General features: G+C 53.7%; 1 protein-coding gene across 2 annotated transcripts; it reads left to right on the top strand.

The window, feature by feature from the left end:
• Positions 1-5,975: 5,975 nt before the first annotated feature.
• CCDC81 (coiled-coil domain containing 81) lies at positions 5,976-12,012 on the top strand. Of its 2 annotated transcripts, XM_066989923.1 has the most exons (12): positions 5,976-6,682; positions 6,863-6,924; positions 7,634-7,790; positions 8,272-8,528; positions 8,845-8,930; positions 9,258-9,376; positions 9,905-10,028; positions 10,226-10,349; positions 10,451-10,597; positions 10,972-11,150; positions 11,460-11,585; positions 11,879-12,012. In XM_066989923.1, exons 1-12 carry the CDS (start codon positions 6,607-6,609, stop codon positions 11,979-11,981), a joined length of 1,560 nt encoding a protein of 519 aa, XP_066846024.1. In that variant the 5' UTR covers positions 5,976-6,606; the 3' UTR covers positions 11,982-12,012. The 2 variants fall into 2 exon arrangements, with proteins under 2 accessions (XP_066846024.1, XP_066846023.1); XM_066989922.1 differs by having other exon boundaries at positions 8,845-9,376.
• Positions 12,013-12,015: the final 3 nt, after the last annotated feature.

Here is a 12,015-nt window from a genome sequence, read left to right as displayed (position 1 = left end):
CAAGGAAACCCTTTCAAAGCTGTTAATGCTGGTCTTTTAACGCTTGGTCCAATGAAGTAATGAAGCTCTTTGGCAGCAGCCAAATTGCAAACAAACCCCATCTTCATGATTTTCAGCAGCAGATTGGGCACATCCCCAGTCAGCATGCTAGCTGCGGTGAATACCGTGGTGAATGTTTATAAAATAAGGTAATGCTGAGTTTCCCAGCACTGAACAGTTTCTGTGCTTCCAGTCCAAACAAATTAAGATTAGACTTGCAAAATAGTTAAAGCACCCATTATACATGCTTGCCCTTTTCTTACTCTTCCCTGAGAATCTGCTCCTGGCCCCTGCTACATGGGCAATATAATTGTTCACTTGGCTTAAGCCAATGTTGTTTTTTTTATTACTGCGGCTTGAAATGAGTCAGTTTAAAAGTGGCTGAGATCCTCAGAGCTCTGGAGGCACATAACCTTCATAGTGCCAGCTCTCCACAGCCATCTTCTCAAGGTAGCTACCTGGCATTTGGATGTTTCCTAAAGGAGCTTGTCTGGAGCGTACCAGTCAGCTCAATGCCTAAGCACTGTCAGCATCCACAGACTATGTGTTCCTGGCATACTTTCACAACCCGCTCAATTAGGTGATCTCAGAACACACTTTGCCGTGTGCCACCAACCCTTGTGCTGAATGTGGCATATGTTGGTACTAGCATTCCCTTAAACACAGGTTGAGAGGAATGAAAATAGTTATTTTTGATTCTTGATGCAAGTAGCAATGAAAAATGTTTGGGCTTGTAGTCATTTGTCCCTCTAATTGACTTTGTTCCACAGTAAAACCAGTGCCCAAGTGAGGGGCTGCACAAGGCTTCCCTAACAAGGCTCTTCTGCTCTCTGCAGAGCAGAGTTTTCTAAGGGATTAACTTCAATTTCTCCCTGCTCACCTAGGGTGCTAATGAGCTCCATCCTTTACTTTCATGCTATTGCTTTTGTTGATGGGAAGGAAGGTGAATTATTTATTTATTGTTTTGTCCTTCCCTTAACAGTCTAGAGAATGGCTACCAGACTGCAAAAGGTCACCCAAGATTTGAAAAATACAGCTCAGGCACCAGCAACCTGTTGATCCCAGTTATTGAAAAACACAGCATGCTCCTCCCCATTTCAGTCCACACGTGCTGTCTCGCACCACAGACTGACAGCTTTTTAAAAACATTATTGTGAGGGAGCAGACTTTGACCTGTGTGGTACCAGCAGTGGGTGGCAGGCCCAAAAGGAAGTGAATCAAGTCCTATGAGGTGTAGGTATGAAGTGTAGATAGGTGTCCTGTGGGGTTGGTCACCCGTGACCGCGTAACAAGCTGTGTTTCTTTCTGTGCCCATCGCCTCTTGTCCTGTCCTTGGGCTCCACTGAAATGAGCCCGGCTCCATTCCCTTTGCACCCTGCCTGCAGGCATGTTGACATCCACTGATAAGATCCCCCCTGAGCTTTCTCTTCTCCAGGCTAAACAGTCCCAGCTCTCCCAGCCTCTCTTCATAAGAGAGATGCTCTGTTCCCTCAATTACCCACCTCATGATTTTTGTGGGACTGTTAAGCAGTTAAAGAAGAAACGCTTGTGGCCTCCCAGGACAGCCACAAATGCCTCCTAGCTGAGGCTGCTGCTTCACCCTTGCTGAAAGCCGGGTGCTCTTAGTATCCAGCATCAGCACCTGCCTGTGCCTGGAGAGCTGGGAAGAGCTGGGAGCTCTTGATCCTTCCAGGGTGGGACTTCCAAGGTAACAGCTCTCTGGAAACTTCTGTTTGTTCCCAGAAAAAGCCATCAAGCACCTGCCCTCACTCAGCCCAGGATTAGCAGCAAGTCTTCCTTCCCTGTTGGTACTGCTCCCAATGGAGCTTTGAAGTTAAGAGCCCCTTTTTGGAAAAAGAGTTTTCCACGACCTCTTGGGTCTGCACATAGCCAAAAAAAAGCAGAGAGAGAAAGAGAGAGAGAGTTTGAAACTTTGGAGAAAAGAAGAAAAGAAGGGAAGCCAGCAGGGCCAAACCCTATCCCAGGGACTTTAACTCAGCACACCGCAAAACTGAAGGACAGGTCGAATTTTTCGTACAAGAAAGTGAAGAGCTCTCTTTCTCTCCCACGCTCTCACAGTTTTCATTCTCTCCTCCTAAAACTCTCGGGGACTTCGATCACTCATCAGGCAGCCTTGATGCAAGTTGCTGTAAATTCTACTTGGGTCCTCTTGCTGAACTCTTGCTGCTCTTGGCTTAGAGATCCCAATGGACATGGAGATCTACAGGAGTAGATGGGAGCAGGAGGGTTCAGCTCTCTCATCTGCTTGTTGGTCACTTGTGCTCACATTATTAGCACCGTCTTCACTCTGCAGGTGCTCTGCAGGAGTCTTTTTAGACCCGTGTCCGTATCTTGAGGGTTACTTTGACAAAACCTAAACCACACCATCCTGAAGTCTACTGGACCAGGCCCATGTAATCTGCTACGTCACCTAGTGCTGAAAGCATGCGAACGAGTGAGGGTGCCATGGAGAAGCCCTCCGTGTTGTGGGGCACACACTTTTCCCTCAGGACACCTCACAGAAAACGTGCGACGTGGCCATCAAGCACATGGAGACACTGAGGGAGTGCCAGGCACAAGCTCTATATTAAATACTACTGAAGCATATCTTCTTTCTTATTTCCTTTCAAGATTTAATAAATAAATAAATGGCATTTCTAGCATTTTCTTCCCACACCCAAATGGATCGCCTTGCACGCCCCCTGGGGCACTCTCGAGGTTTGTATGGGACTGAAATGAGAAAGTTTATTTCTCAGTGCTGGGTTGCTCGGCTCGGTGGTGGCCCTACAGGAAAGACGCTCCCTGAGTGTACAGAGAGAGAGAGACAAGCTGCTCCCTGACAGGGCGGCTCCCGACCCATCCTCTGACAGCCCTGGCGGCCATTTTGCACTTCTGGTTTCCCCCCGTGGGGGGAGGCCTTGGGCTGTCCCCAGCACGGCTGTCAGTGATGGTGTGCGGCTTTTAGACCCAAGAGGCCTTTCTTTTCCTTCTAAAAGAAACTTGCTGAAGGAAACGCGCTCTCTGGAGATAGCAGTGCAACTCTAAAGTTTTTTTTGAGTTTTGTGCAAACTCAAACCCCTGCCTGTGAGGGCCACCGGAGAGCAGGAGAGGTAGCCTCTTGGATCTGTGTACCCATTGCCGGGTTGTTTCACGGGTTGCCTTTATGGTGATTTGATGTTTCTCTCTAATCATTGCATGCTCAGCACAAAGCATGTTCTTGCAGGCATTGCTCTCCTGCGCACACTGCCAGTGCACAGCCAGGGAAGCAGATGCTGCAGCAGCTCAGAGCAGAAGGCCACGGTTGTTCAGTCATCCAACACAGCTGCAAGGGAGCCTCTGTTCTTTTGGAGAACTGCAGGCCTCTGGGTGCACCAAGGGACGGGGTTCCCCTACCTCTTGTTCCCTCTCTCCCTTCTTTGCCGGGAGGGTCTGCATCTGGGCATCTACTTCTCTGATTCGGCAGGTGGCTGCCACAGCTTGGGCCATGGCTTCTCCTTGGGCCAGACCTCAGAAAACGGATGATGGTCCTTCAAGGACATTGGCTGTCTGGTCTTCTGCAAGAGCAGAGTCCAAATGCAGTTTTCCTCAGACTTTGTTCACTGCCTGAATAACAACGGCCAGCTGCTGAAATCTCAGCTCAGTGACCAAGTGACAGGACCAAGAGCAGAGCTCTGGACATCCCTGGAAAGACTGCAGAGGATCTTCTGATCCGGTAAACCTCTCCTGGAACAGGCCACAGCCCCTTCCTTGGGCAATGAGGCCTCTGGGCTCAGAAGCACCCTTGCCCTGGCCTTCCGTAGCTGCTTGGCCAAAGGTCTCCAGCCCGGCCTCACACAGCGCCTCAGCCTGGCGCTGCGTAGATTCCCTCTCACTGGCTGGGACACGAGGGGCCTCTGCAGGGCCACACAGACCCTTGGGACTCCTGCATATGCACGCTCCCCAGGACTGGGGCTGAAGGGAGCAGGGAGCGTCACTCAGCTGCCCTCACTGGAAATGAAACTTGAGCCCTTTCTTTTTCTCTCCCTAGCGTTGGTGAGAAAGTCCCTGTGCTTCCAATGCCGAAGATGACACGAGCATCAGGGAAACCAGTGCGGATCCCTTGCAGCTCTGAGCTGCTGCGAGCCCAATAAAGACTGTTGCTTCCTGCTGGAGGGACCAGCACGGGCTTTGTACTGTTCTGAATTCACACAAAGAGAGCATGGTTGAGGTTGGGAGGTACCTGAAGAGGTCAGCTTGGCCAACCCCCTGCTCAAATAGGGCCGTTAGCACCTCCACCTAAAAACACCCCTTGTTTCTGCTTCCCCTGTAGCATAGGACGTAGATGGAAATGCAGAGGCTGCAGACAGAGAGTGCTTTGGAGAGGCAATGACAATGGAGAGGCCCTGACCCCTGCAGACCCGAAGTCCTGAAGCTCCCCTGCAGCTGACAGCCATGCACCCACAGTGGAAGGAGGCTGTGCTCCCTGCTTTTGGGCAGACAGAGGTGGGGACGTATAAAGCCCACCTGAGAGTTTTCTTCTGTGTTGCTGTAGCTGCCTTTCAGTGCGGAGTGTGCACGTGAGGAAACGTTGAAATGTTGACTGCTTTGCTCTTCATATTGTTCTGTGATAATGTTTTATATGATCCATGCCATGTTCTGTCTTTTGCTGTATATCAGATCCGAGAGCCTGGCCTGACATATCAGAGCCACAGGAGGATAGGGCTCTAGTGGGCACTGGCTTGCCAGTACACCCCAAATCTTTATACCGATGTATATGTGGAGCACAGCGAATAGGAAGCATGGCCTTTCTCCTCACGATATCCTTATGGGATGGCATGCGCACCTTCCTCATGATGGCATATGCGCCTTCCTGAAGAACCGCATAAATCTGGTATGTAGTTGACTGACAATTCAATATTAACTTATTTCAGGGCCCCAGTGAAACATGCACGATATGTCTGTTCGCATGTAAAGGAAGCTCTTGCAGAGCCTTTCTACAAGGTTTTCCACACTCTAGAACCAGAAGACTGTTTTTGTCAAGGTATGCCAGCAAAAGCCCAGCCGGAAGGGACCACATCAGATTCTCGTAACTACCCACACTGCCATCAAATACAAGGGACGGACTTCCCCGGACTCGGGGCGTTGTGTGACAGAAGAGGAAACACGGACCCAAGAGCAGATTTACAAAGGTTTTACTGAAGTTTGTTTCACGATCGTGAGACCCCTCTGCCATTAGGGAAATGGGAGGTCACCATTAAAATATTCAGCAGTTCATACAAACTTTGCAGCAAAATGCTATGGCAACATATACAATGACATTGTTACACCAGTCCTGACTCTGTCAATCGTCTTCCTCATTTCCATGCCAAGCGGGGCTTTGGACCGAGGCCTCAGGTAGATACCAGTCCTTCATTTATGTCTCCCTGAGACCTTGCTCTTCTCCAGAGTTAAGCTTTCTCAAAAGAGGATTTTTGGAGTTTTGTCACAGAATCTGCTTGTTGCTCCTAGTATATCCTGCAGAAGTGCTCAGGCAGGTATGTACAGCTTCTGTTAAGACCGTACCGGGTGTGCCAGTTCCGCAGGCTCCACCAAGTGCCATCACTCCATGTTGTGGTCTGTGGCAGTTAACAAGCTCCCTAAAGAGTCTGAGCCTCCCTGGCATGGGTACTTGGCCTTATTAACATACAAAGAACGGTCTGGAGCCCATTCTTCGCAAGAACGCACACCTGGCTGCGGTAACGTTACATTTTCCTCACCACTTTCCTTTATTTGGAACAGTCTCTAGAGGGGTCTACAGCGGGGTAGCTGCAACCACTTGGAAGAAAAAGCGGAAGAGGAGCGAGAAATGCTGCCCAAATGCTGTTTGCACTGCGGTCAGTGTTAGTAAAGCTTCTGACTGACCTCTTTTAAAATGTACTTTTGTTATTACACCTTTGGAGTCACAGTATTCCCCAACACTCTCCTGCAGTCTTTGGCCATCCACCCACCGGCTGCTTAAGAGAGGGAATGAAAACGAAGAGGCTCTAACTCCAGTGGTCACTCTGCTGCCCGTGGTCGTGGGCTAAAAACTCCCCAGAGCTGATGCTCATGCACAGAAAGTGGAAGGGGACGGTGCTCCCTGCACCTATGGCTGGATGATGTGGGAAGCTTCAGCCCAAGTAAAAGTCTTGGACAGCGCTAAGAGAAGTTGCAGCCAGCTTTCCTGCTCCTGGGGCAAGCCCCGGGGCCAGCACCCTGCAGTGACCCTCACAGCCTGGGGACTGCTCTGCCCGAATCTCCAGGGTGCAGGAGTCTCCCAGGGGAGGCAGCTCCCTGACAGGGCAGGCTGCAGCCCCTATTGTGACACGCGATGGGGTGACAGCGGGGCCGTCTGTGACATCACACCACGTCCTGCCCAAAAGCCCTGCGCGCCGCAAGCTGCCCTCACTTGGCTGCGAGGCCTTCAGGAGGCAGTGGCTGGTGCTGCTCTGCTGGGGCTGCCGCTGTGCTCTTGAGGAGCTGCCTTGCAGGAAGGAGCCAAAGGCACTGGGAAGCAGCGTCCCCGAGTGGGACAGCTCGTGGTGACGAGTGGAGGAGGGCCGGAGCGAGATGGAGGCCAGGAGTGCTCCCATCCTGTGCAACGGCCGCCTCATGTGTCCAACACTCATGCACCTCCCGGACGATGGTGAGCCCAACAGGAGGTGCCTGAGGAACAGGCAGCAGCGCAGCCCTCTGGAGCTGCGGTTTCTTGTGGGGAGAGAGACGGAGGGTCTCGGGACATAGACACTGGCCCCATTGGCCACGAGGACTGTGCTGGAGGAGAAGGCTGGCTTGCAGCATGACCTCTCTTTCCCTTGCTTTTCAGGGATTGTGAAAGTTTGGGATGCAGTATCCCACTTCATCCGCAGGCAGTTCGCGTTGAACAAGGTAGGCTGCCCAGGGAAGTGGTTGAGTCACCATCCCTGGAGGTCTTTAAGAGACGTTCAGATGCTGAGCTTAGTGATATGGTTTAGTGGAGGACTTGTTAGTGTTAGGTCAGAGGTTGGACTGGGTGATCTTGGAGGTCTCTTCCAACCTAGACGATTCCAGGATTCTGTGATTCTGTGAAGGTGGGCTTTGCAGCCTCGTGCTCCCCTCATACCCTGCTCCTTCCCAGAGCTGCCACCCCACAGAACGCCTCCTCAAGCAGAAGAAACACCCCAGCGCTAGCCTGCAAACTGCAGATGTGCCAGGGGCCACTTGCTGCTCTGGCAATATGCACAAGAGAAGAGCCCAGCTCCAGCAGAAGGACGGGATCCGTACTGCCTGGCGCTTGTGCGTTGCCTGTGGCCAGAGTGGGCAGGCCAGCATGTAGCTAGTGCCGGTACTCAAGGCTTCCCCTACTTGTTGGTAACTCCTTGGGGGGATTTTACTGAGCTGAGGGTGTTGGCTCTGCTCTTACTAGCCCAGCTCCACTTTAGATGGCAAAAAGCAGGGAGCTGGGAAAATCCCAGCCATCGAGGCCATCTCCAGGGCTCTCCAGAATGACACTGTCTGGCACCTTCCCATGAGCAGTGGCCAAGGCATGAGGGCCCATCTTCTTGCTTGGAGAAGCCCCAGAAATACTGATCCGTGTTCCTGATTTCTTGCTTTTCAGGGCGTCAGAATACCTGGGCTGGGTGCCTTCTTTGCTGTTAAACAGGAGCGGCCCATTGCAGGCTTTAAGCTCCTCGATGTAAAGAAGCCCGTCTTCCAGGTTTCGGAGTACTTTACAAATGTTCATGGACTGCCATACAAGAAAGAAACTTTTCCTGGTAAGAAGAGAGATGAATGTCAGGGTTCCACGTGCGGGGACTTTGGGCTGCATGCTCAGCTGCTGCTGGGAGGGCAGTGGAGGGGTTACACAGCTCCTCCAGGAGGTCCTGAGAAAGGCCTGAGCTCCTCACAAGCCAAGGCCCACCAATGCCTTGCACGTCCCTCCACACACCAGCTCCCTCCCCATGCTTTTGGCACCATGCTGGCTGCATTGGTGGTTGACTTCTGCTCTTAGCAGTTCGCACAGCTGCAGGTGCAGGCCCAACACTGGGCATCAGCTTCTATGGCATCAGCGATGCACCACGATTGTGCTGCACCAGGCTCTTGGAGCTCTGTGTTTCAGGGATTCTCTTCCTCCAGACGAGCAGTCAGCAAGACAGCTCTGTAGCAGTGCTGGAGGGCCCAGCAGATGCCCAAACGGGACTGCCCTCCTCTGCAGGCCTGTCTTACTTACTTGGCTCCTTGCTTCTTTTCCCTCAGGTGTACCTCCATTTGTTTTCCTGAATTATGCCTGGCTGTCCTTGGACACCGGCATTCCTCGGGACACCGTGCAGCGCTGCATTCAAGAGACCCTGCTCTTTCTCTCCTACACCCTTGCAAAGAAGCAGGGTGTTGATTTCATCTTCAAGGACATTGGCTGTCTGGTCTTCCGCAAGAGCGGAGTCCAAATGCAGTTTTCCTCCGACTTCGTTCACAACCTGAATAGCAACGGCCAGCTGCTGAAATCTCGCCTCAGTGTAAGTTTCTCACTGCACCAGCACAGCCCAGGGTTCCTGGGAAATCCCCCGAGAGGCCGTTGGGAGGGACTTCTCCTTCTGGGTCAGACTCGTCTCCTGATGAGGCACACGAGTCTTGCCCTTGCACAAAGGCAGGCAGTGATTTACCAGGTGCAGGCACTCGCTGGGCAGCTTGTGCTGCTTGTAAGGAGGGGTGAACGCTAAGCACTGCGAGCTCTGCCCGTGGGCAGCTTTCTGCCTGAGCAGCCCCGACGCCTTCATTGGCAAGGGCATCCTTTCCTGGCCATGGTCTCACCCAGGACTGTCTCTCCTGCAGAGGACAGGGACAACGGATTTGGCCACATCGGAGAGAAAAAGCATCGTCCCACATCCAGCGTCTGGAGGTGTCATCGTCTTTCCCAGGTGGGCGCGTTGCTTCTGCGGCCCTTGGCTGAGCGTTTCGGCAGCTTTTCAGCTCCTCTCAGGAAGGGCAGCAGTGCCAGGGCTTGCTCCTTGCTCAGGGAGGAGCTGGAGGGAGACTTTCCCAAGCGCTGTTTCCTCCTTCTCTCCACACCGATTCGCGCTTGTTTTGGAAGAGGGGCCGTTCTCTTCATGCACCACGGCCTGGGGGAATGTCTATTCCCTGCCCGGCCCACAGCAAGCCCCTCTCAGATGCTGGCACCAAGACCAGCGCCCTACAGCCCTAGGATATGGTGCCCTGGAGTCACACTGCCTTGGTCTTGCTTCCAGGATTGGGCTCTACATACCTCGTGGAAGAGCCGCAGGGGAGGGGCCTCTTCAAGCACCCAAGGGTTCTGCGTTGGAAAAGAACGGAGACGCAAGGCTGGAGGGAGAGTCTAACAGAACAGGTAACGTGAGAGCGGGCTCTTGGGAGTGACAGCCCCTGGGAGACCTCTCTGCCCTTCCCTTCTGAAGGTCCTCCCGAGGGCAACGTGTACGGAGGCAAGGCTGGAAGGCTGCGCTTTGCACAGGATGAGGCCCCTCCTCTGACCCCAGTTCCCTGCGGCAGTAATTCTGCTGGGCCTTGGGAGGGACCACGATGGCAGGGCAGCCCAGAGCTTCCCGTAGCATTCGACACTGCTTAGGCCTCTTCCGCACTGGCCTCCTGGAGCTCCTGTCCACCGAAAGCCCCGCTGAGGGTTGGATGTGCCCAAAGGGAGAATGTGGGGCTACGATGGCAGCAGAGAGTCCCAGGACTCCCTTCCCCACCTGTGAAATGCTGGTGGCCAAGGAGACTCCCTTCTAGGTCAACCCACCTGCCAGCTTGCTCTGCCTTTTAGAAGTAGCACCGGATCAGGCAGGGAGGCTCATTCCCTGCCTATTTGCGTGGCCACCAAGGAGCAGCTCTGACTAGCCTTCTCTTTTCCTCCTTACAGGGGTGCCTCCTGCTATTAAGAGCCAGCTGCTCACACACCAGAGTCCCTCTCTAAGCAGACTCTCCAGGGCGACAGGGGAGGCAAAGCTGGGCCAGGCTGCTGGGGAAAAAGAGCCTTCTCCCAGGTGAGGCTGGGGGGGAGCCGGGGGAGGCAACTCCTGGGCCCTTCTCCTTGGGTCATCGAGCAGCTTCCCTTGGACACAGGGACTTGGTGAACTCCACAGGGGTCCCGACACATGTCCTGCTGACTGCCCTTTCCTTGCTGGCACCCAGTTGTTGAGCAAAAGCTACAGCAGCAAATCCTCCTCTTGTGTGCTTGCAGGCTGCGTACAACACGTCAGGAGAGCTCCTCAAAGATGGCAGAAGAGGGGAAGGACAAGCGCTCCGCTGCGGCCTGGCCCCAAATTGAAGCCCCTGCCTGTGAGGGTCAACGGAGAGCAGGACAGGTAGCCACTGGATCTGTGTACCCATTGCCGGGTTGTTTCACGGGTTGCCTTCATGGAGATTTGATGTTTCTCTGATCGTTGCGTGCCCTTCTCCCCCGTAGGAAATATGCTGCCTGTACGGCCAAGAAGTTGAAAGAACTCTGCAGGCATTGCTGGCTGAGGAGCAGCTGAAAAAAGAATGGGAGAGACAGCACGTGTGGGAAAAGTGCAAGGCTCGTGGCGAAAGGAACGGGGGAGAGAATATCTGGGTATGGCAACTGTTTTCAAGCATTCCAGAAGGAACTTTTCTCTTCTCTCAGGGGGCCACGTGCACACTTTTCCCCTCTTAGCTCTGCCAGGAAGCTTCTCTCAAAGAGAAAAACCTGCCCTTTCTGAGCCTTGTTTTCCTTTGTGAAGGACAAGGGCTCCTCCAAAGCCTACTGCAGTGAAAGTGTTCTTGCCCTTAGCTTCAGAGGCCGAGGGCTGAGGCCTTTCACGCTGCCTTTCTGAGAGAAAGAAGGCTGCAGGGAAAGTGCCCTGAGCCTGGGGAAACCCTGCGGGGACGACTGCCCCACTGCCATGTGACAGCTCCCACATTAGCACCTGCATCTAAAACCGTTCCTTGTTTCTGCTTCCCCTGTAGCAGAAGACGCAGACAGAAATGCCGAGGCTGCAGGCAGAGAGTGCTTCCTGCACGGCACTTGTGGAACTGAAAACGTCTCTGCAGATGGTACCAGGGGATATGAAGCAGCAGCACGTCCTCATCCCTCACCCCCCAGAGAAGAAGGCTGAGACAGCTCCTCTGAGCAAATCAAGCACCAAGTAAGTGTGGGCCAGCTCCAACAAAGGCCAGGAAAAGCTGAGCTGCAGCAGGCAGCCCAAGGAATCCAGCATGCGGGTTGCTCGGCTCTGGGCTTGGGCTCTCCATCCACCAGCTGCTTTGGAGAGGCAATAACCATGGAGAGGCCCTGCCTCCAGCCGTCCCCCTGCAGAGCCAGAGTCCTAAAGCTCCCCTGCCGCTGACAGCCATGCACCCACAGTGGAAGGAGGCTGTGCTCCCTGCTTTTGGGCAGGCGCAGGTGGGGACCTTCAGAGCCCACCTGAGAGTTTTTTTCTTCTCTGTTGCTGCAGCTGCCTTTCGGTGCGGAGTGTGCGGGTGAGGAAACAGCTGGAGAAGAGCAAGGAGGCCCTGCAAGACAAGACCAAGAGCAGACCTCTGAACATCCCCGGGAATTCTGCAGAGGATCTTCTGATCTGGTAAACCTCTCCTGCAACAGCCTTCTTTCCTGGGCTCAGAAGCACCCTTGCCCTGGCCTTCCGTAGCTGCTTGGCCAAAGGTCTCCAGCCCGGCCTCACACAGCGCCTCAGCCTGGCGCTGCGTAGATTCCCTCTCACTGGCTGGGACACGAGGGGCCTCTGCAGGGCCACACAGACCCTTGGGACTCCTGCATATGCACGCTCCCCAGGACTGGGGCTGAAGGGAGCAGGGAGCGTCACTCAGCTGCCCTCACTGGAAATGAAACTTGAGCCCTTTCTTTTTCTCTCCCTAGCGTTGGTGAGAAAGTCCCTGTGCTTCCGATGCCGAAGATGACACGAGCATCAAGGAAACCAGCGCGGACCCCTCGCAGCTGTGAGCAGCTGTCAGCCCAATAAAGACTGTTGCTTCCTGCTGGAGGGACCAGCATGG

The sequence above is a fragment of the Anser cygnoides genome, chromosome 1 (genome assembly GCF_040182565.1).
Source record: "Anser cygnoides isolate HZ-2024a breed goose chromosome 1, Taihu_goose_T2T_genome, whole genome shotgun sequence".
In the NCBI taxonomy this organism is placed as follows: domain Eukaryota; kingdom Metazoa; phylum Chordata; class Aves; order Anseriformes; family Anatidae; genus Anser; species Anser cygnoides.
Note: the sequence above shows the minus strand (reverse complement) of the source record. Positions and strands in the feature narration are given on the sequence as shown.

Coding starts and splice junctions, on each gene's coding strand:
- CCDC81 (XM_066989922.1), top strand. CDS start 6,607: ATGGAGGCCAGGAGTGCTCCCATCCTGTGCAACGGCCGCCTCATGTGT. Junction 6,683..6,862: donor CATGCACCTCCCGGACGATG/GTGAGCCCAACA, acceptor CTTGCTTTTCAG/GGATTGTGAAAGTTTGGGAT. Junction 8,529..8,844: donor TGCTGAAATCTCGCCTCAGT/GTAAGTTTCTCA, acceptor TCTCTCCTGCAG/AGGACAGGGACAACGGATTT.